The sequence below is a fragment of the Neopelma chrysocephalum genome, unplaced genomic scaffold (genome assembly GCF_003984885.1).
Source record: "Neopelma chrysocephalum unplaced genomic scaffold, ASM398488v2 Primary Assembly neopelma1_72, whole genome shotgun sequence".
Taxonomy (NCBI): Eukaryota; Metazoa; Chordata; class Aves; order Passeriformes; family Pipridae; genus Neopelma; species Neopelma chrysocephalum.
In genome coordinates, this window is record NW_020897732.1 from 2,956,119 (window position 1) to 2,981,309 (window position 25,191).

Genomic DNA, 25,191 nt, shown 5'->3' on the forward strand with positions numbered 1-25,191 from the left:
ACTAAATTACAGACTCCTTGTCTCAATTGTTGTTTTCTAGTCCTTCCAATATTGCAATAAAAAATACATAAAGAGCCCTGGGAAGCAGGTAAGAGCTCACACTTTTTGATTTGATTTACCTTCAAGGAAGTTTAAGTTTGTACACGTCCAAGACAGGTAACAGGTCTTGCTTGCCTTATTGGGTAAGACTGGGGCACTCTTCTGGTCAAGGAGAGAATGAAGACAGACTGAAAAAGGCCAGGCCTCCTGCTTCTTGAATGCCTGCTGGCATCACTGCTCATGGCCTCTCTCTAAAACAGAGCAAACTCTGAAGGGAACAAGTGATGTGCTACATTCTGTGCACTAGATCAACTTTCAAAGCATAAGTGTCAGCAGATCATCCATAACCTTCCACTGACAGTTTCCTCTTGATTAGTTCTAGGCAGCACCTCACTCCATGTATGTCATCACTCTGAGGGAGCCAAATGCCTGGCTCTGCTTAAAACAAATCCCATAAAACATGAACTGACTTCAAATCTACAGGTGACTACACAGTATCACAAGTTTCAGACATATTTTTTTTATTCTCTCAAACTCAAGTTTTGATGACCATGAATTCTATTAAGCTGGTGGCTGGAAAGAAGAAAGGAAAATGGACCCATGCATAGGGTTTTTAAGAAAATAGACCAAGTACATCTTTTGAAACTCAACTGAAACTGTTCAACATAAGGTGAAAGACTACCAGAGAAGCACTACACTTTTTACCATATATACCTAGTCAGTTATAGATTATATAACCAACACTAAAAGACAGGCAACAGCATGACCTGTCAAGATTCAAATCTGCCCTCAAACCACTCCTCTTTACTGACTGTTCACAGCTACATGGCCACTGTTCTCAGCTGCTGGAAAACCCCAGTTTGACACACATGAGAACCACCAGCTCCCACCAAAAGGTGACAAATACAGTGTTTGCCATTCAATGATTATGTTAAGAACACTGCCTCTTTCAGATGAGAACATGCCTAACAGTCTCCTTAAATATCCATTGCTCCTGTAAACACCAATTTATCAAGTGTTTGGTTGGATAAGAGTCAGACTGAAAGAACTGATGCCTTGGCTATACAGACACTGGAAAGTGTTTTGTCCATCCTACATTACTTTCTGTAGTACTAAACTACATGATTTTCTGTTCCTGGTGTACAACACTACATCAAAAATTAGGAGAGCAAAATTTACAGAATACGAGTGTATGATTTTATCTCAGTGGAAGAGTGGAAGGAAGGACACACAAAGCTAGACTAGCCCTCCTCAGTATGAAATCCCAGGGGAGATTTCCCGCTAGTCCAGAAGCCCTAGGAAGGGTTCCCATACACCAAGTTTGCCAGTGGTTCAAGTGAAAAGTTTGTACTTGATATTGTAATAGACAAGTAATGCACACTCCTATCACCTTCCCCAGCTGAGGAGAAACTATGGTGTTAGTGCAAGCCGTTCGTTACTCCAGCCAAAGCAACCAAACATGTAAGTATTTCAGTTTTGCTTAAATCACCACTTATAGCTTTCAGTCACAGGGGCCCCAAAGAAAGCATAGAAATGAATGCTGGAAGTAATGCCCAAACTATTAGAACTGTTTTAGAAGTGAACTTTTGGCTTGCCTCATACTACTTCTGAGGCTTAGTCCTTCACTTCTCAGATGCATATGCAAGGCTGGGCTAACTGGGAAGACTAAGGGAGCTTTCAAGTCTTGTGCTGTGCTCCTGGACAGCTGGTGGGAGCAGCACCAACAGATGACTATGCCAGATGCACAGCTTCTCTGAGTACTGTGACACGATTCTTCCTCAAACGTGTGACAAGTAATCATGAATACCGAACTAAACAGTAATCTTCTTCATTAACATATGCACACTGAAGCTATTTCAACATAAAGAACACAAACCCACAACTCCAGTACTTAAAAAAAGGAAGCCAACTAGCTATCCTCCTCATCTACCTCTTCACTTTTGCTGTGTGTTATTTTCTTCCCTTACTGATGCAATTGTGAATTCCACAGAATGGAGACAATAAGAAATGCACATCCAAGCCACACATGTCTGGTTACTTTTACCATCACATTTATTCACCCTCCCTCTTTAAAACCACATACACACACACACACACACACACATACAGAGGTTCATCGAAGTCTTGCATTGTTTTAAAATTATTATACCCAAACACTGTTTAGATCCTTCCTCTTCTTTTGCCTGACAACTTTGAAAAATGCTGTTTTTGTATCAGCGCAGAAGTGCAGCACAACTTACCATAAGCAAGTAAAGATAATTTCAGATTTGCAATAAGAGAAAATACTCAGTGAAAGAGCAACTGATTCTGGAGAGTATGTTTTCAAACACTGTGATATCTCAGATTAATTAACTCTAAGTACTTACCATAGTTGCAGGGCATAGACAGTCTTAACATATTTGTCCCAGGGTACAAAGAATTTATGCTCAAGAATCAATACTATGTTGCAACACTTGTTTTTAAAATTAACTTTTTTAAGGATAAGAATGATCTTCGAAGCATAACTGAAAGATATCAGCTTATAAAATGTATTTCTCTGTTGATCAATCTCTGTACTCTGCTTCTTATTTGGAAAAGTGATGTACTCATTGAAAGGTTTCTTAGAAAGTAATGATACTCTCTGCTTTGCAAACAGTTTCTTATGTTATAGTGACTTAAGCACCTTTCGTAGCTCCAGCAGCCCTGTGTGTATGAACATACTGAAATGCAGGTACATACTTTACTTTCCTAGAATAAGACAATCAATCTGAAGACAAATTAAAACATCATAGAAATACATTTTCAGTTAGTATAGTAAGAATGATCAGTAACACTACTAGGGGTAACATGCATTTTGATATTAGACATGTATGAGATGTATTATTATGTATCATTATGTTTCCAGAGTCAGCTGTAAAGCTTCCTATAAACCAGCATGTCATACGTGTCAATAGGCTTATGACAAACAAATATCTTTCTCTTTTTACAATTTGCCTCTCCTGTCAATACCCCTTAGCACTTTGTATTTTGAACTGACACTTGCCAGAAGTATTGGTTGCCAGGCTGAAGCACTACACCAAAAGCTGCATCCCTGTGTGCCAGCAATGATTTCAGTGATGAAACCCAGCTACAGAGGTCTGAATATTTGCACTACTTTTTTCCTTAGGGGAAAGGTGTGACTTATAAAGTAGAATTCAAAACGTTTCCCAGCTATAGCCACATTTCCCAAGAGGCACTGAAAAGACCCAGTTTGTGTGTAATTATGAAAGACATTGTCTGGGGATGCCAACTGCACTGAAATATATGAATGTTTTTAACTCGCTAAACATGTCTCAACTCAGCAGCATGCTTATCTGAAACCCAAAATACTACTTTTGATGGTTTAGCAATGCAAAAATTCAGAGATAAGGTAATGCTAAAACCTTGCACGTTTGGGCTAGAGCAATGAAGTTCTTGTGCTGTCTCTGAAATGATTCTGAAAATAAAATTTGTCAAGCCTTTTTCAGAATCAGCCTTAAAATTTTGCTACCGCAATCTATATTTAAATAAACCTTTTATTAACCCTTTTATGAAGAAACAAGCTTAAAATCTGTTGACTCATACACAGGTTACAAGACAAAACACACCTGTTTCCAGAAGCTTTGGTTGTCACTGTTTGTTTTCTGGAGAAATGACCTGGTGATTCAACATTCAGGCAATATTTTTTCTCTTTTTTGTATTGTGTCGTAGAATATGACCTTATTTTTGTTATAAGTAATGAATTATTTTTTTATAAAGCACAGATATGCTTGCTTCACACTGAAATAGATTAAAACTCACTCCAGTCAAAATCTGTGCTAATGTGTCTCCTGTTTATTACACTTGGTGACACAACAACATCGTTGCTGTCTCCCAACACACAGAGACAACTCTAAACTAACACTTGAGACAATGACTTACTGCACCATATTATAATCAGTTAAAAACCCCTCACTTATTTAAGACATAAATCCATGTAAAAAATCTGTATCTTAGTGTAGTGGGATAAAATACCATAAATATGGAAGAAATGTTTACTGACCTTCATTGTTTATTGCCCTTTATTCATCCTCAGCAAAATCCACATCAGAAAAACATAGTACCATTTCTTGATGCATTTCCTAGTTAATTATAGAAAGTTTCCTATATCCTCCAGATAACATATGAATGCAATGCCACTTAAGAAATAAGAGACAGCAATAATCTGAGAGTTAGAGAGAAACCTTTCATACAGTGAAGAACTAGAAAAAGAAAAAAGAAGGAAAAAGCTCCCTCCAAAGGATTTTTTTCTCTAAAATTAATTCTTGATCTGTGGACTTTCAGTAGGTGTTATCACACAATCTAAAAAAATATTGCAAATAGTATATATCTACATATATATTTTCATATGCACACAAATAAAATTTGGCAAAAATAGAACATTTAAAGTTAACTTAATATTTATCCTATCAATCATAATTGCAAGTATAGCCACGAGGAAGCTCTTTTCTGCAGCAGGGATTCAGTGTTCAAACTCTCAATGCTCTTAAACTTCAGTTACTTCCAGTGGTAGAGCTAGTACCTTACAAAATTATACTTGGCTGATGTGAGAGTGAACAGTAACCATGCCAACCCTGATGAACAATACAGGACATGAAATAGCCCGTGGATCTCTTGTCCCACCCAAATAGCTGGAAATCTAATTGGGGTAGAGGAAAACAAAACACAATCAAAACAACCATATGAGTCAAGAGGCTGCACAGGCTTATGTGGAAACAAACACAGGTACCAATCTCCATGTAGTGTTTCTACTTAATACATTAGTGAAAAAACAGTTTTCAATTACCAGTCTGGTATATGTTTTCCCATTAAGAAGGTGGTTTCACAAGCCACTGAACTATATCTTTGATGTTTGTGATAACTATTCCTAACTGTTTGTGAACTACACTATTAAATCCCCTCAAATGTCAGTTTATTTTCTCTTGTAACGTATTCCTACAGTGCGAGATTAACAGACACAGAGTAGGCCTTCAGGCACTAAGAATGTAAATCAGCCTAATCTCAAAAAAACAAGATGTGCACTTAACCATAAATATTTTTTTTATAATCACATCAAACATGACATACCTGGTATTCAGTTTTATATAAATTAGTTCTTACGTCAGATCTACTTCTGAGGTTATCCAAACCCCAAACACATAACATTATTTTTACTCTTCAGGCCTGAATAATATTTACAGACATTAATGCTATATCCAGCTCTACAATCATTCGAGACACATTATATAACTTTATTTTTTTATTTGACAAGCAGCAGTATCATGTTCGTCATTTTTTTTTTTTACATTTTAATGTAGATACAATTATTAGGTTATCTGTCATATTACAATATTTAGGTTTTTTGTGTGATTTTTTTTTTTACTTTGTCTTAAGATACATTAAAAAACATCAACTGCAAACGTGAAAGGGGAGGGAAAAAAAAAAAAAGCATGGTACCCAACCAATTCATCACATTTCAGCAATACTTCACTCATTCTTTTAGTAAAGTTTTAAGAAATGTCATAATGACATGAGCTTGAAATATCTATAGGCATTTTCATTGACGCTCATGACATGGCACTGGTGATGTTGTAAACAGCAGAAAAACAGGGGCTGCCAAGTGACCAATTATGGAGGCACAGGCCTGCCTCTTCCCACAGGAACACACCAAACAGTGACAGCAATGATCTCCTTACAATCATACCTGCAGGATAGCAACATCATGCTACATAACTGTATTCGTCTGCAGAGGCCTGGCTTCGCTCTATGTACTGTTTGTCTATCAGAACTTCAATACACTTCTTAATCATGCTGATACTTGGGTTAAACCTAGCTCTTGATTGGCTGATTACCTGCAAAAGAAAGACATAGTTTTTTTGTTAGTTTTATTTTTCACAGTCAAAAACTGCATCTAAATATTTGCTAAGGGCTTTAAGGTAAATTCACTATGCTTTTCTTTTAAAGACAGGATTAAATAACCCTGGAATAGTTAATTAATAACAATCAAGAAAGCATCTTTATGCATTAGTGTCAGGACACTGAAACTGACTGCTGAGCTCACTGGTTAGTTTGGCTGCATATTCCCCAGATCTCTTCATTTCTCTTGCTTGCTTCATTTGTCACAGTACAAATGAACACAAATACCCATGTTAAAAATTAATCTAATATAAACACATCTGTTCATTATTATCATAGTGGAGTTCTGCTACCACTGATTTCCTTTCCTATACAATTTGAGACAATTGGGGTGAACCTCTATTCCTTCAGTCACTGAAGACAGATATACAATTTGGTGAGTTCCATCTGCCTATGCTGGAACTTTGTAGTACATGCAGTAAAAATTTAGTTATTGTAAAAACAAGTCTATATTTGCATTGTGGAAGAAACTCCCACTGCAGGCAAAACTTTAGTTGTCTCTTGATAGTTCTTAGTTTTGCCCATTCTCCTGTAGAGAAGAAGAGGAAATCGTGAGTAGTAACAGATCACGCAAATCTAGAACTTGAAAAATTTTTCAAACAAAATATCTTACTACTCAAATGTCACAATATATTTTGCCTGTAGTTTTTAATTTCTTCTGTAAAGAAAGTGATCTTTATTTCAGCTGGATTTCCTGTTTTCTTTACAACTTCTCATGGCTGGCTTTGTCCCAGCTCTAGAGTTTTCTAGGGCCCTCTGTGAGCCAACAGAACTCACCAGGTGGAACTCACCCAGCAAAGCAAACAAAAAGCTCAAAAGAGCGAGTTTTGTTGGGCTTGCAGCCAAGGGTCTGGTACGTTCCACAGCAGCACAAATGAGGAGAAACTGGGTGCTAACAAACTAATACATCTGCTCAGGTTTCACCTAACTTCAGCCCTACACTCAAACTGATTGTCATCATCATACTTCATGTATTTACTCAGGACAGAGAGAACAAAAGGTAAATTTTGTATTGGTAAGGGCTTTTTTTGATTTGTTTTTGTTTCCTCAAAGGTAATACAAATAAGAAGGATAGACAGAAATACCTGATGGTCAGAATAAAAACTTTTCTGGGAATGACTGCACCGACCTTTCCTCTCCACTACTTCCATGGACTTACTTGTTTTATGGGAAAAGCTACCTCGTTCTGCAGGCAACTGCAGCATAGAGCTGGAATTGAAATTATCAGGGCATATCTAACACAATTAACAATTCAGACAAAGACCATATGCTGACATATATAGGTCTATCAGGGGCCTGGACTATTTTCCTGAACACCTCACCCTAAACAAAATGTGTGGAGCTGTAGTCTAACTGTAAAAATCAGAGCCAACTACATTAAGGCTAGGAGTCTCTCAATTATCTCTAACAACATTATAATCCTGCCCTTATAGCTAAAAAAAAGTAATATTAATGAGGTGAGAAAATATTAACTCTTCGTAGTAAACTGACTCCTTCTAAAAAGATTCATTTGTATTCAAGAAGTCAGACAGGAAAATTTAAGTGAATACATTTTATATGTATATAAACAGCATGATAAAAGTAACAATGTCACCAGAATTAGTAACAATATCACAACTTTACTCTCTACTTAGTTTTTAATTGAGTAACTATCAAAATATCCCCCTTTCTTGAAAAGCTAAAGAAAAAGCTCCTGATGTTAATAGAATATTCTGCAAGATCACTGCAAGACTAAAAGACAGCAGAGGCACATAAGATAGCGGCCTTTCCATTAAACAAAGGAAGAAGCAACCAGAAAGGATTTATTTCCAAAACATAAAAATTTGTAATCTATTTCACCCTTATAAACTGGTGTCAAGAAAAGTACATTTTGGAATCTTTCCCTAATCATTTGAGAGTGGAGAGAAAAAAGTATTTTCAAAGATGAAACAAGGCTTGCCTTTCTAGTTTTATTTGTAAATTCTTATAGGACTTCATCATAACTGCATGGATGATTTAAATAACAGGAAACCAAATAGCCAAAGGTTTTGAGAAGAATCAGGACCTATGGTGCCTTACCTTTTACATATTCAATCTAAGAGTAATTGTGTACAAGCACTATTTCAATATCCAAAACTTTTAAGATATCTCACATTGCAAGTTCTGGGCTTACAAACTCTCTGTACCAGCTTATTTTTTTTTTAAGAAATAAAAATTAAGTGGTGGGTGTACTAAACTGTTTCCTCCATCACCTCAAATTACTCAACGCTTCTCCACCTCCATTCTCAAAACGGTTGAATAAAGCAGGAATCTTTATTCCTCCTCCCACCAGTCTGCTCTGAGGCTTCCAGCAAGGCTCAGAGACACAAGAGTGAACTAGACTGAAGAAAGAATGCCTTGGAAGGTTGAGAAAACTAAAAATGGGAACCGGTTGGTGGGAGCAAAGGTTGGAATGAAAAATACAATTAGGCAGGCGACCAACAGATGGGAAAATGGGACAAAAACTAATGACATAGCACTACCTTCCCAGCCAGCCTGTGACAGTTCACAGATCATTAATCTAGAATCTAAAAAATCTAGAGAACTGTACCACTTAATGGAAAAGGGAGATTAAAAAGTGCATGTCTTCATACGCAGACAACTTTTAAAATTTAAGCCATGTATTATAATAAAAATAATGATTAGAGCTAAAAATTGGCTAGGTGCTTCTGTGCAAGTTCCATACTTAGAATATCCACACTCAGGTTTTCAACTGTAACTATAGCTCTGGCAATGTTTCCTATAGGATACAGGATCTGTTGGCATAGAACCAGCCAACAGGAAAGAGCAAGCACTTAATGTTTTAGCGGTAAGACACATTTACAAGATTGAGGGGTCCCAGCTGGTGCTCTAGTACTGCAGTTCAAAGTAGACCCCATGAAAATCCTCACTAATTTCACTGGGGTATTAGTTTCAGCACAGGAGAGTTCTGTGGTCAGATGTTTTACCCAACTCTCCTGAAGATTTTCCTCAAATCAAGTTGAAGAGGAGGACTTTCTCTTACCTCCTGAATTAGAGCATTATGTCGCAACACTTTACGTGCTTTCATGATACGGACTATAGCAGCTTGGAGATACATTTTTCTGTCTTCATCTACAGCACTTCTGGTCTGCTCCATCTCCTGTGATATTGCAAGAATATTAATGTTTAAAATATATTATGACCAATAAACACTTCATAAAAGGATCTAGAACCTATACTTTTTACTTTACTAGAAGTGGTCAACCAATACAAAAATGCAGGAGAAGTTCAATTCCAGGCAAAGTACTTCCATAAATCAAGAATACGAGGTTTCTTTAAAGTCAGTAGGAAGGTAGGACAGGCATCCAAACCACCAATTCTGCTATGGAGAAAGGCAGGCAGAATTTATTGTAATGTATTGAGTTTGGCAGCACATACGTATCTTGCACAAAATCCTATGTCTTAGGAGATACAGGATTATCAACACAGGAGTTAATTTTAGTTGCGGAAAGACAAAAATCATAGGAAAATATTTGATTGGTTCTGCTGTTCCTGGAATAAGTTGCTTTTGTAAACACCACCAATAGAAAAGGTCTCATGAGATAACACCACCAACAAAGAAGTCCCATGAGATAAAACAAGCTAAATGTCAATCCCTTTTGGTACATTTTGTTTATCTTTTCCTTCTGCCTTCTTGTTCCCTATTTTATCTTCTCCTGCCTTCTCCTTCTCCTTAAGTACAAAAAAAATTGCAGTGCTTAAGCTTTAAACTCACACAATTTCTTTATGGCTATGTAAATCTTGGTGAATCTTACATCTGCTTACACCAGACTAACACAATAAATTCCATTTTAGAAAAATAAGTTTCTAAGCTGTTCAAGCTAGAAACACCAAAGAATACTCACCTGTGGTGTGTCTTTCTGCATTGATGTTGTAATTTTAAATTTTGTTCGTTTACTGCTGAAGTTCATATTTAATGAAAACGTAGACTCTGTCTCTATGTCTTCCTGCAATAAAGAATCTTTTTTAAAAATCAAAAAGAGAACCAGAAAATGGTAGCAATTTACTTTGAAAAGTCACAGTTAGGGTCTTACATACACACAAACAATTTCAGATTTGTAGTTGGAAATTCTAAAATGCCACTTGAAGCAGGTCAATTTTTTAAGCTACAGTTTAACTAACCTAGAAATCAAGTCTACTTCAGAAAACACTATGAAGAATTCTATCACACATTAATTTTGTTAGCAAGTCAATATGATTAAAGTAATTTCTTTTTTAATACTTTGACATCTTATTTAGTTGCAAACACTCTCCATTTAACTCATTTTCTTCCTGCAGAGAAAGCAGGATTTGCATTTATTTATGGCAGAACCTCGAGAGGGAGCTGTTGCTTTTACAATTATTACTAATGTTGCCTCCCAGAATTTAAGGAAAAAATATCTAAGCATTTTTTTTTATATTATAGCAGAAACTGCTGAAAAACTGCAACATCTGTGTGTTTCTAATTTTTTCCTGTCAGAATCTCAATTTTTTTCCACACATAAAAGTCCATTTCTTTCAATAAATGGTAACTACTCCCTGCAATCAAAACACCTTTACTTTCAACTAAAAAGATAACTGGACTGATCTTTGCAGTTTCCAGCCAAGAGTCTGTAGAAGTATTAGCAATTTCCAGCAGAATAAAGTTACAGGACTTCTGAGACCTTAGAATGCTGCCGAACTGTCTGAAGTGCAAATATTTCAGTAAACACAGCCAATATTTAACTAAATATGCACTCAAAACAGCATTAATTCTAATTTTATATTCTGCAACAAATATTCTTTGTTACAATAAAAATAAAACCAGGACAACAGGCATAGTATAGAAATTTTAACATGAAAGGGAAAAGACCAACAGCTTTAAAAAAATAAGGTAACAAAAAAATAGGCTAACATGAAATTTTAGCATTATTCTCCTTACATAGTTGAATATAAACCAAAATAAATTGTGCATTGAGCATGAAATTAAAAAGTATAATTCTAATGGACCTATAAAGGTTTTGCCAAAAGCTGCTTGTGTTCTTCACCTCTCCCCCCTCTGCTTCTCTCCCTGATCCTGCTAGTGGGGGAGTGAGCAAGTGGTAGTTGGGCCTTGGCTTCCATCTGGGGTGAAACCACGACACTCAGATACAGGTTAAGAGAAGTTTGTATACTGAATTCCACTGCTTAAGCCACTAAAGTTCATTTGTTTATTTAATAAGTAATCTGATAGACTGTCTACAGATCTGCTATCACATTGCTGGATAGAGTGCAAAGAAAACAGAAATAGTAAAGATGCTTGAATATAATAGTTTGGAAGGCAAAGAGCTAGAAAATGCAGTGGTAAACATTAAAAGGTGAAAGGGTTGGAAAGCTGTATCATTCCCTCTTCAATAACATATCCTTAAAGGAACTGGGCAAACCTTATACAAACAGACATAAGTAAAGGTAAATCCTTTAAATAATGGGCAACTTCCTAAAATAATGAAAAGTTTCACTGTTTTCTTTAATAGCTCCCAGTGTTTTATTTGACCCATGGTTTAACAGACATCTTCCCAGCTATTGTTCCAACCTGAGCTCATTTCTAGACATTGGAAGCATGTCCTATGCTTCAGCCAAGCATCAGATCTTCCTTGTAATCTCACTTTCCATTTCTTAAAATTTTCCTGCCATCAGAGCAGCTTTAGAATTCTTCTCAAAAGTGAACTGAACAGCTTATCTCTGTACCTTCTGTCTGATACTGTCTGAATAGTGGGCTTTCTGGGCTAGCTGGAAGCACATGCTAATGTCTGTACAGGATGCACAGGCACTTCTGTCATGTTTCTTACTTAACAGACCTCTGTGTCCTTCGCTGCATGGGAAAAAGGGTAACTGGTTTCACATAGGCCATACAGAAGGACGAGACAGTCAGAAACAGAACCTGTATCAACCATTGCCTTAATCACAAACAAAGCTCAGATATTACTGGAATTCCATGAAACTCCTGGAATGATAAGTTTGGCAAAATGCAGCAAAAATCCTCTCAAACAAACCCTCCTTGCTCTCTTTCCATCTCTTGTAATCTGTCAGCACTGTTGCTTTCAGTCTCTTAATCCCACAAATATTTTTTTAGGATGGCTGTAAGATTCTGGTTAACAAGTCAGGCTCCTTCCTGTGATTCAATACAACTTCAAAAGTGGTGTATTCCTCTCCAACAGTGGTGAGTCTAAAGGCATATGTATGAAATGCAACAGAAGCAATAAACAGTCCCAGCTTTACTATCTGTTCAGCAGACCATGCTGCTATAGGTATGGAAAGCCTATATGGCAGACAGTCTACTTCCTCCTATCTCTTTCCTTAAAAATACAAATTTATAATTGTTCACAAGGGTCAATAATACAGTTTTGATATTAAACAGTGGATTATTTATAATTAAAACAAGTCCTCCAGAAATATCAGAATGACAAGACTGAAAAGGTGAAACTCTTTTATATCGTTATGGCATACCTTGTCTGAGTCATGGTTTATCATTTTGACATCAAGCAAAGATTTGATGGTTTTTGTCAGTTCCTTCTCATTCATTTGTGTGCTGTCCTGAAGCTCCTTGTAACTGACAGTCTCACTGTTGTTGAAGGCAAGCAACACTGCCATTTGGTATGTTGTGACCATGGCTACATAAGGTTTGCACAAATAGTTCATTTTTACTTCACCTGTAATGATACAATAGTATTTTACAAACTGATGGAAGGTGCTGAAAAGTCATCTGAAGTTTAACTACTAGAACTCCTCACACATTTCCAGACATTCAATTCAAGCTTGCATTTAAGACTTGAAATGGGATGATGACAACTGATATTGTGAATTCACACTTACAGAATGTGGTCTACAACAAAAAAACCCCTCTGACTAACTATGAATATTAGAACAATACTGTTTTGAATAATGCATTATAATTTATAATAATAATAAAAACGGAAATTCCAACTAGATTTTCATAACATCATATTGTTGTATGCTAGTCTGGTTTTTCATCTCCACATAATATGCTGTGGTGCTCAGTCATTAAAGCCTGATACTGAAAGCATTTGAAATAAAACACAATTTACTGACACTTACTAAAATAAACTATAATTTTATATATATCTTCTAAGATGTTAACATGTACTCCCATATAGTAAATATAAATATTTATTTACTCACATACTCACATACCTGATTAAAATAGTATAATATGCATTCTTAAAATTATTTAATATTTATGTAAGGGACATCTATACTACAAAAATGATTCTGGGTCAATTGTTATTAACTTGGCAGTTCTGTAGTGCTCTTTTGTAGTTAAGAACATACAACTCTAGTTTTACTTGGATTTAATAAATCACAGGTAACACATGCAAGTTTACAAAACATGAGTTTTGGAAATACTATGTAGTAAATATTAATTTATAATGCAAAATAATCTGTTGACTTTATAGGCAAAATATTGTTCCAACTCCACAATCTGTTGCCATTTGAAAAGGACCTCTAGCAAATAATTGCCAGTTGTATAGATCATAAGTTTAGCAAAGCACTTATTTTTACCTGTACAAAGATAATGTAACCAAGTAAGCTTCCTTCCACTAAAATGCTGACTGTAAAATAATTCAAACTGCAAAACAAAATGAACTTCAATTAGTCACACATACAACTACTTATAATAGCTTATTATCACCCTACCACCCTAATGAAGAAATACTGGCTTTATGTTCACCCTACTGGATGCAAACATTGCAGATCAATTCATGACAGCATTTTCCCTTGGGACACGAGCGATGACTGAATCCTAATAAGGTCTACCTCTCATAATGAGAAAAGCTTAAGCAGATTCAAAGAACCTTTACCTAAAATGGGATCAAATTCTCTAAACCCCACATAGCCAACACTGTGTACACATCAGTTTGGCTTATTCTGATTTGGTCTGGCAACTCTGATTAACACTGAAGGAAAACACAAAACCAGGAACTTTCGACCTCTTTAAGAATCGGGTGTTTCTCCACCCACAAACTTACACAGTATGAATACCAATATATGTACACCATTCAGATAAATATATATTTACAAGAAGCTCCAGCAGTCTCAGAAAAAGCTGCTAAACAGCTTGCACAGTTATTCACATACTTTGGAGTGCAATTGCAAAATGTTTTTTTTCTTTCTAAATCCTGGCCAGAATCCTGAGAGAACTCTCTCTGTATGGGTCAAATGATGAAACTTAACAGTAAATACATTGTCAGACAATTTTCAAAGACCCCCCCCAAGGTCATGTTCTGTTCCCTTAGGAAATTATCATTTAGAGCACTGACTCTAGCTATGACTAAATTTGCTCCTTTAAACTGGCAAAACAGTGAAATTAGGCTGAAAAACCCAGACTCTAAGCTGCTTCTGATACAGAAGCCTGTAACAATTTTCCAACTGAGACACAACTGACAATACTCCTACTTTGAACTCACAAAGAACAGGAAAATCTCATCAATCACCTTCTGGTGATGGCATAGTATGGACTGGAAACTATTATATTGCTAAAAGTGCCACCTAATAGAGGGGAAATATAGCAGAATAAATAGTTCTAAAACTCAGTAGCAATATGTGAAAAAGCTCCCTCACCACAGAAACAGACATTTACCATTATAATTTACATCAGATAGTAACTTAAGGTATAAAAGCTGCTTTTAAAAATCTGTTATGTCCAATAACACAAAATTTTCATTGTGTAAATTGTACTTCACCATTAAATACACTTTAACAAAGATCAACACACATTGTACAGGTAACATTTAGAACACAATAATACAATCAAAAATAACAAAATACTTACCTCTACAAAGCAGAAATAATCACGTAAGAAAAGAATATTTGACCAAAGTAAAACCTTTACTGCTTCGAGAAATCATAAAATTAGCCGTAAAGAAGTTTGCACAAAGCTCGATTTTGAATAGCTCCTACAATATACAGGACAAAACCCCTGCATTTGCATCTTAATCTGCTATTATATCTGTTCATATTTAATATTAGAAACAGAATCTTCTTTTCTTTAAATATTAGGAATTGTTTTTAAAGAAAGAACCAACCCAGTTGGCTTAATTGTATTTATTAACATCTCCCTCAGCAATCACAAAGTGTAGAAGAGAGATGTTAAAAATAAAGAAAAGCTATGCAAATACATACATAAATTCAGTAAGGTATTTGGGTGACCCTTCCACATTTCCTATGGACTGGAAATAGGATATCCACGATTTACAAACAAAACGAAGCAGCTCAGGTTTTTCTCTGTTTGAGTGATGATCTTTTACTTGGAGTTATTTTACATTTTCCACATGTTTACAAGAAGCCTCCTACTAACCTACCATCTGTACACTTTTTTCCAGTTCCTGAGGAATTGCAAATGTAGAAGAAGGAGCCTGAGTTAGAGGCCATGCACCAGCCTAAAGGTATTGGGAAAAAATAAAAGCATTAACATTTTCAGACAATATATACATTAAGAAAAAAATAACACTCTTAAACAGATCTATAGGGTACATTATGTCATAAGACAATCAACTGATCCCAGAAGTTTTACTGCTCATTTTTTACTGCTTATGCACATCTCAGTGAGGTATTAACTGAAGTCGAGAGCACAAGACATTTTATATCACTACTGCTTAGTGAGCTACTGGGTTAATTTTAAAAAGCAACACTAGGAAAATATATTACCCTACAATAATCACAAGGCATCAGTTTCCATACAAAGAAGCATTCATAGTTAGAAAAATTGTTCACTTGTTATCAAAACATAAAAAATAAGCACAAGTAACTCAGTAGTAAAAAACATACATTAGTACCTGTAGAACATATATCTGAAAGCTAATTCCCAAATCTATAATCGTGTCCTGGTTTTTGATAAAGTTGTTGAATTTATTGTTGAGATCAGCACTAACACTCATGTCTGTATACATTCGGTGGAGCTTGCTGGTAAATTCATAACCACAGGCTTGCTGTGAAGAAATATTGTAAGAGGTTTCACAGTGAAAACAGTCCTTATTGTATAAATTATGCCCACTCACTACTACAATATGAAAATCTAGTCAGCAGAAGTGTTTTTACATTTACAGAAAACAAACACTGTAAAATAAAATTACCAGATTTATCTTAGTTTCACTCTATACACAATGATCTATATGAACAATGTTATCCTATAAAACTGAAAGACAGACATGGTCTATGAAAGTCCTTGGTACTTTTATAATGTTAATATGAATTATTTGAACCCATCTAATAAAACTACCCAAAATCTTATAAAAATGTCAAATGATACTTGGCCATATATCTTTCACAGACTACCAAAAAACTAGTTCTTCCTTTCAGCTATTGGAAACAGACCTACTGACTGCTAAGTTACCTCTGGCACCCTCTGCTGCTCCCTCTCAACACTACATATTCCTTTGTTCATTCTGTGTTAGAAGAATATTACATTACCTTTAGTTTATTTATCATGGCTTCTTCAGAATCCATAGACATAGACAAACCATGAATTAATCTTTTTGCCAACATTCTGGCATAGAACTGCATTGAAAAAAAACAGATATGAGGATTTTAAGAAGCATAATCACATCCTTCAAGTATGTTTTAAATGTAATATTTTAACCTTTATTGAATATAAAAAGTTACCTTTTGGAATACATCTTTGTCATCAATGTATTTGAAAACAGTAATGAAACTTGTAAGTTTGTCTTCTACTTCATTCTCTGTCATTCCTTTTGCTGATTTCTTCAACAAGTTGTCACAGTACTTGGCCAGCTCAAATTAGAAAAAGAAAAATCAAACCCAATCTACCTGTCAAGCTTGAGAACAAATGTATGCCAAGGTATTCCAAACTTCTACACAAAGTTCAAACGTGAAATAAATCACAGTCTACAGTCTCACATTATATTACAAGGCTGGATTCATGGGTAAACTATACATTCTACATCCACAGAAAATACAGTCTATATAAAAAAATAGAACCATAGCAACTTTGCACACCCACAAAACGTGTGCAAGTTAAACTGCTACTACTGAAATACACACCTGAGGGTGATCCAGTGTAAGAACTGGATATTCATGTGAGGGACTCCATGCCAACTCATTTGACAATTATAAACAAGAATTCTTACTTTCTACTTGTATCACTTACCAACTCAGGTGCTTTGCAGATCGACTTGGGCTCCCTATAGTTAACTACTGATGTCAAAGCCTACATAAGAACACAGAACAAAGAGAAAAATTGTAAATGACCTACACCTTTTTCTTTTAAGAGATTTGAAGAAATCAAAAAAAATGCTCGAGGCAAAGACCATCTGAGACACTATAAAACTGAATTACACAAAAGGGGATCAAAAAAGAAACAACAAATAAAAAGGTTTCAATTACTGTCCTGGGAGAATTTGGTTGTTAAACATGTTTAAGTTGAGAGTTAAGTAAAAGTGGAAAGAGTAGAGGAACAGAAGCTAATTACAGAAAACGGGAGAACAAATCAAGTTCTGATTAGAAACTTTGTGGAAGTATGAAGATTTTTGAATACAGCAATATCATGGTGCAGAAGTACGGATGGAAAGAGGTTTAGGAATAATTGCAGATAAAGCAGATTTGAACACCAGCACAACAACAGTAGATTATATTGTCAGCATGTATCTTGAGCTGAAAAGCATATATGGTGTGCTCACAATAGTAAAAACTAAAAGTTTTTGGTTGTGGGATTTTTTGATAGACTAAAGAGGAGAAAAATATTGTTCAAAGTAGAAATTTGAAGCAGTACAGTACAAACAATATGGTAGCTAAAGAAAACCTGAATATGATAAAAAGAAAAGGAAGGAGATAATGAAAGTTTAGAATTGAAAAAAAGATGCTAGAATAATCAAGTTTCTAAACCATACATCACATTTAAATTAACATTTTAAACTAACATTGAACCTAAAATACTGCGTGATCATAGTTCCTAGGAATTACAGTTCCTCTACGGAAGGAAAATATTGTTACTATTATCAAGATGAACTGACAACCAACTCTTTTGTACAATACATCAACATTTCAAAACTTGGTAATAGGTCTCTAGAATCCCTGTGAGAAAGGAATGCATGACTTGGAGTAGGAAACTTTGAAGCTTGGAGCACTTTTTTGCAATAAAACTGGAGGCAGCAGTTTTGATCTCCACCACGAAAAATTAACAGCAGATTAATATTTTAAATATTTATTGTAAGAACGATCACTGAAGTGAAAAAGTGATGTATCTAACAAAACCTATGTTGCTATATGCCAAAGGTAGTAGTCAATCTCGTGTTACTCCACCTTCTGGTACATGATGTTAATTGCAGTGGAGACAGAAATGTGTTTGGTACTGAGATAAGTATTTGTTTTAAAATGATAAATAGTTATTTTCTCCATATCACAAATACAAATGGGTAACTACTATTGGTGCTATTATTGGTACCTTCTTCACTATGCCTTTTCATACTAACCTTGGCTTAAAATTATCAAAGCTTAGACTTGGACCCTGATTACAAACTGCAATTACTATAAACACCACAGAAGAGCAATGAACCACATGTCTACATCCCATGACAGGAAATTACAGACAGGAAAGATACTTACAATTAATAGTTACAATCAATAATTATTATTAAACTTTATAACAATTAGAACTGTTATGTTAAAACAAAAGAGCAGCAAGCCTCTTTCCCTAAATTCATTATTTAACTTCAACTGCAGCTCTCTCCTGCAAAAAGTTACCTATTGTGACAGTGATTGAAGTAATATAAGTTTTCAGATACTCTTTGTTTAGATTTTTCAAGTTGACTACAAATATTCTATGTAAGTAATACTAAAAGCACTTAGAGTCAAACATTATGTCAGGAAGCAAATTCAAGTTCAAATGCATTTAAGAATTACCAAACCTCCCAAACACAAGTTGTCTATTATCTGCACTTACATTTACACTAAATGTGTCAGCACCCTTTTTGTGTTATGAAATGTGATGAAAAGAAAGGCCTTTCTTTCCGAAAACATTAAAGTATTAAAGTGGTTTCCTCTGCACATATCTTTCCCTCTAACACAGGCTTGTCTTTTGTTCCATTGCATTTCTAAGCTAGAAAAACTGCGTAAAAACTCTATCTTTGAACATGTGTTGATGCTCTGAAGAATTCTGGTGAGGCTGAAACAGGGTCCCGAATTTTGTTTTCCAATCCCTTGTTTACCTAAGTAAAAGTTACCTTGTCAAGGGCACTCATAAAGTGTTGATCACCATTCAAAACAGTGTTGATGAGTTGAACAAATTTACTATGTACTTCCAAAACTGACTCCACAAACTGAGTTGGCATCTAAAGGAGGTAAATAAAACAGAAGGCAAGTTAATGATAAAAGTAGTATTATCTACATATAAACATATCTGCATCAGTTGTAGATTTTTTTCCTAATTACTCTTTTTTATAAAAGTTAATACCACAGTGATTAAGTCACTGAGAGGATTGGTTCTGCACTGTTGTACTCTCACACGACTGTCCTAGAGCATGTTTTGGAAATAAAAAGACCAGGCTACATTTACAGTCCAACATAGATTTGGGTCTATACTGCTCTCATGCCATCTAATTTTTCCGATCATACCCTAAAATCCTTTATTAGCCTTTCCAAAAACCATTAATGCTAACACATAAATACAGCGATCAAGCCAAAACACAACTGAAGTAAGTAAACGGCTGCTTCTCCTACACACTGACTTCAGAGACACAAAATACGGATGATCCCTTTGCATTTTCCTACATAGGACAGTTACCAATTGAATTTCGTGCACTACATTTTAGTATCCCATTCTGTATAGAGAGGACTGACAGGAGCTGCAGGAGCCCCTACAGAGACACTGTGAAATTATCTACATAAGGTTGTGAATTGTCACCACCCTCATTTCTCTGTATTTATTTCCCTGTGTAGACCCTGTAAGTTTGAAAGAATAAGCTCAATAAACCTACAAATAATATGAAAACAAAATATACTACTAAAGACTTCAGTTCGTTTTCTGTATGCACACAGGAGTCACAGAAGAGTAAGCACTCCTGTGCAGTCAATAAATTAGTGAATTTACAACAGCTTGTATTTATGTATTATTATAGATACAAACACTGGATGGCTAAAGTCACCATCCTAAAGTGAGCACAGATCTAGACAGTAAGTTGTATGCACATGTACAAATATAATGTCCAATGAAAGCTTGTTTGTGTCTGAACAGCAGTGCTAGAGGAACAAACATGGAACTGAGTAATTTAAATACATATGAACTGAAAAAAGTTTAATACACTTGAGTAAAATAATTAAGCTAGAGTATTTTCAGAAATTACATAAAAATATGAGACTACAAAGCTATTAGTGAAAAACATCACACTGAAATCAGGGCAGGATGTCAAGTCTTTACAAATATTATATAATTAAACTAAATGGAATCACTGGTTCCTAATATACCAGAACAGCAAATGCCACTGACTTAAGAGAAACTCAGGAAAAAATACATATATAGAACAAAAGGACCTACTTGCCCTGACAGCATTTAACCAGCAACAATCAGAAATATCTAGCTGCAGTTGTTTCTGGTTAGATCACAACAATCAACTCTCAGGATAGATATGTGCCACACAGTTAACCATGCTGATCAGAGGTTACAAGTTATCCATCATGTTCCAAACTAATTTCATACAGACAAAATCAAAAAAAAACCAGAATAGACTAACAGGAAAAGAGCAAACAATTAATCAAGACTGTTAATCAAAGAGGTAATTTCAGCTGCCTGAGGAAACTCACATTTTCCTGAGAAAGATTGCTGGTTGCTCTAAGGCCCTCATCATGGATATGGTTTTGTAGTTCCTGAATCATATGAGGTAAACCACTTGACACAGCACGAAGCAGAGTATACATATTTGCCATGTCTGTAACAGAGATACATTTTTATAGAATAGGGTTAGAAACACTAAAAATTGACACTTAATATAGTATCATAATTTCACACAGAACTTCTTAAAGACTGAAACAAGACTGTTTTGAAAAAAAAATTAACATACACTGGATCACTGACAAAATAATAAAAGGAAAGAGTAGGGCTAATACCAGTATTTACTGGGTCCTGACACTGTGACTAACTCACTCTTCCAATACTGCTTCTTCAGGAGAGAGTCCAAAAAGAGAAGTGGACTAGTATGGAGAAATTCTGTGCCAGTGGTGGCTTGAAATTTTTCTCAGGTTAGAAAAGCTATAAATAAGCAACTGCTATTTTTATGATTTTTTTATTCCTCCACCACCCCCCCCCCACTAAAAAACAGGTCCAAGCTCCGATCAAACTTGGAAAACTCCCTGGAAACTGAACACTATTATTAGATACAATTTGAGTTGGGCTGTAAAAAAATAATTTGTTTCACATAATAGATACCATCTTCCATGTAAGAGTAAGCATTCTTTCAAGGGTAAGAAGCATGTAGTCATCAGGAAGACTTTTTTTTAGTCAGGCAGAGAATCTAATTATAAGAACATCTCCTTCTTTAAAAAGGATTTGGGACAAGAGGTCACAAAAGATTCAGGACAATAAAAAAGCACTGTGAAAAGAAGCCAAAATATTCTATAATCCTGACCTGTCAATTGATGATGAAGAAATCTGTAAAGACAGAGCCATTGGTTTACAAATGAAAACACAAGCATAAAATATGATCAATTCTACAGGACACAGGACTTCAGTGCGTTTTTAAGCTAAGACAAGGAAAGAGAAAGAGCATTGGCCAAAAGTAGAGTTGTTAACAGTAAAAAGAAGGTTTTGACTACATATTTGGAAGAATGAAAGTTAATTACATGGTAAAAGAAAAACGTAATTCAGGGTTGAATTAGGATTTCTAGGTAAGTAACGTTAGCTGAAAGTACTTAAGTGCACAGAAGGCCATTGAAAAGAAGAGAGGAAATCCCAATGGTAAATGAATAAAACAAAAACCATTTTATGCTTTTTGTGACCACAGACTTACCACTTCTTTTCTCTTGTCTGATAATATTGTGACATTCTGCATGTAGAAACTGCAAGTGATCAGCTACCATCCTCTGTTGGCATTCATGAATCACTTTGCCATATGAGCTGGGATGCAAGTATTTCCGACACCTCATTTCTTCATCTTTTAATCTACCTAAAACCTGCAGACAAGTGTTTAAACTGAGACCTGAAGAAGTACTAACAACCAATATAGAAACAGAATATACAGCCATATATGTATGTAACATGAAACACAAGAATAAGTAAAAATTGGCAGGATGCCAAAAAATTAAATTTGCTCTTTTGAATCAGGCTTTTGCTGAAATAATATAATCTACTCCAAATACTGACTAGCAGCTTTCAGTAGTTCTCAAAACTTCTTTTTCCCTTCAACTTCGTGACCACTTTTCCCCAATTTCTCTTACCACGCTTCTTGCTCTTTCTGGAGAAAGTTTTATGACAACACCTAACTATAAGAGACTATAAGAACCACTTTACTGCTCCAAATCCATCTGCTTGTACATAAAACATCTGCTCAATAGGTACAGGAAGGAAATAGGCATCATAAAATAAGTCATGTGAATGCTGACATAAAAGCACTTACATCCTGTGAATATGAGGGGAGTCTAGGGAGAGTAGTGCAGCTGCAGAGTGTTAACAATAGGCAAAATTAATCTGCATTGCTTTTGGTTTAGTTGAAGTCTTAGCCTGTCCCTAAATTTCACCACAGGTGTGCAACCATTAACTTATGCTCCTTATGGTTAAAAGCAATTTCACAGCCTTCTCCTCAACTTTTCTGTGTTGGTAGTGTGGACAGTATAGCACCAAGGACTGACTCCTAGTCTTGTATTAATCTTTGTTTTCTAATCTTTGTTTTCTCAAACGAGGTATAAGAATTATAAGTTAATATACTTGACTTTATACACCACAAAGCAAAACAAAAGAAAATCCATCTCAGAGTATGTAATTTTTAATAATGTTCTGTAACAACCTAAAGTCTCCTTTAACCACTATGATGCAAAAACTCTCGTCTTATGCTACTCTAAACTGAAAGAAAACAAGGAAGTGAAGAAGTAATACTGATCAACCTGATCCGTGTTTTATTTTTTGTCTTCTTTTTTTACTTCACATGCTGCTAATTTATTATTTATTATGATATATTTTGATGCCAACCATCCATCCATAGCAAGGTTTGTAGTTTATGTTCAGATTAACCATGTCACCAAAAAGTATTGCATGAAAGCATAACAAAGAACAACTATAACTGTAGAGGAAAACATATATCATCAGTAAAATGATAATACTAGATTTTAGTTATTGCATGTGTACCAAAGAATCTCTTACCTTCTCCATGTACTGTGAGCAATTTGACTCTTGCAATAAATTTGAAGCTTCTTGTTTATAATACTCCCCTGTTTCATTCAGAAAAGGACACTCAAAAATTTCCTGATAAAACTAGAAGGGAGAATTTTTTTTAAAGGACAAATAATGCATATACTGGCTTTACATTCAAAATTAAAAACATAGAATCAGGAATATGTATCTACCTTTAGGGGGAATTTTTTCTTATACTGTTCAACATGAACAAAGGAGTTAATAACCCCATGGATTACTTTCTGGTTTGGGTCTTCTCCACAGCGATCACTGAAATAGGCAAAGCAAACATTTATGAAAATGCAGGTATCTTGTGTAATTCATCTGATAACTGAATGAAATAAAATTGGATGAAAACATTTTCCAGTAAACTCCTCTGCTTAAATTGGCAAAATTGAAGAAGATTTATCTTAAAATAAAAAATGCACTCTTCTTTCTCTAATATACGTTTGAGTTGTTGAGACAGTAATTCAAAAGCATTTACAGGTCATGAAATTTCCAAGTGTTTGCTAAGGATATAAGTATTCCAAATTACATATTCTGAGCAAGTAGTTCAAAAGATACAGTAAGTTCCATCTTGTATTTGTAGCCTTTATTATATAGACTACCTTCACACTCTTGCCCCTGCCAAAAAAAATCCATAGCTTTTACCAGCATCACAGCAAGAAGCATGCTATTTTCTTTTCTGAATATCTACTATCCAATATGTAGATCTCAAGTGGAACAAATAACACACCAGGCACATTGTCACAATATTTAATCATACATCAGAAAAGGAAAACCTTATGTTTTCCAGTCAATTTCTTAGCTTCAAACCAGGGAGTTCAAGAAAACATTATATTTAGTTCCATTTAGTTGAAAATAAAAGTAATTAAAACAAGTGTTTTGCATGCTAAAAACATTAGTGCTCAGTCCTTTGCAAAACTGGAAATACCAGACCCACACTCAGAACAGCAGGGACTTTCTCTTAAGACATGAAAAGTTCTAAAAAAAGACCATTTTTCATATGCACTTTGCAACAAAGTAAAAAAATATTCCCTAACTCCTAAGGTGTTAAGTAGAACTAAAATATGATTTACAAAAGTATATTTACGCATAAGCACCCATAATTTTGAAGGTTTTTCTTTTTAAAATATTTATGTACACATATATGCATGTATATAGAGTAAGAATTTCTACTTTACCTAGACTGCACTAAAAAGACAAAATGAGTTCTCTATTAGAAACTTAACGTTGGTATAGGAGAGTCATTTACATGACTGATTAGAAAAAAGGTAAAGCCAACAAAAATATACTTCAAACCCAAGCCTTATCATATACCCATCTTGGCTGGGGTGGTGTGGGGGAGAAGTAATTTTGCTCATGTCATTTGTTTTAGTTTGTAATTTACAAAAGTTCCAGAGGATACCCATGAACTGGGGAGGTTTACCAGCACAGCCACACCAGCAGTCATCGTACTACACACACCAGACCATCTTCATACGTTCACAACACTGTTAATTACGGGTATTGCTTTCAAACACGACTTCTGTCTAAGATCTGAAAACTTGGGCTCACGGTGGGTGTAAAGAACTAGCTCTCTAACAGATTATGAGCAGTGACAGTACGGTTTACGCAGCTTCATCACCCATTATAAGTGAACTGAACTGACAGGTTCCATCAGGGATGGTCTGATTTTTCCACCCAGGGAACAGCAAGATTTCCTCTGGTTGTGATAGCTGAATCAACAGAACAAATCTGAGTTTGGGTACATGTAATCACACCCTGTATCCTTGCCAACATCCCTCTACAGGTCTGGTTTACAATGGCAGAGGCAGCAGCACAGAATCATAGAA

At 35.2% G+C, this 25,191-nt stretch overlaps 1 protein-coding gene across 3 annotated transcripts in view; it reads right to left on the bottom strand.

The window, feature by feature from the left end:
* Positions 1 to 5,097: 5,097 nt before the first annotated feature.
* Positions 5,098 to 25,191, bottom strand: part of CUL2 (cullin 2) — a 42,959-nt gene continuing 22,865 nt past the window's right edge. For all 3 annotated transcript variants that reach the window (XM_027686895.1, XM_027686893.1, XM_027686894.1), the window contains 15 exons: positions 23,530 to 23,626; positions 23,327 to 23,437; positions 21,981 to 22,143; positions 20,779 to 20,903; positions 19,203 to 19,310; positions 17,132 to 17,191; positions 16,627 to 16,755; positions 16,435 to 16,521; positions 15,801 to 15,953; positions 15,327 to 15,404; positions 13,528 to 13,594; positions 12,454 to 12,656; positions 9,855 to 9,956; positions 8,993 to 9,109; positions 5,098 to 5,906 (listed from right to left, as the gene is read on the bottom strand). In XM_027686895.1, the coding sequence (XP_027542696.1) occupies positions 5,775 to 5,906; positions 8,993 to 9,109; positions 9,855 to 9,956; positions 12,454 to 12,656; positions 13,528 to 13,594; positions 15,327 to 15,404; positions 15,801 to 15,953; positions 16,435 to 16,521; positions 16,627 to 16,755; positions 17,132 to 17,191; positions 19,203 to 19,310; positions 20,779 to 20,903; positions 21,981 to 22,143; positions 23,327 to 23,437; positions 23,530 to 23,626 (1,732 nt within the window). In that variant the 3' untranslated portion in view covers positions 5,098 to 5,774. The remainder of the gene's footprint in view (positions 5,907 to 8,992; positions 9,110 to 9,854; positions 9,957 to 12,453; positions 12,657 to 13,527; positions 13,595 to 15,326; positions 15,405 to 15,800; positions 15,954 to 16,434; positions 16,522 to 16,626; positions 16,756 to 17,131; positions 17,192 to 19,202; positions 19,311 to 20,778; positions 20,904 to 21,980; positions 22,144 to 23,326; positions 23,438 to 23,529; positions 23,627 to 25,191) is intronic.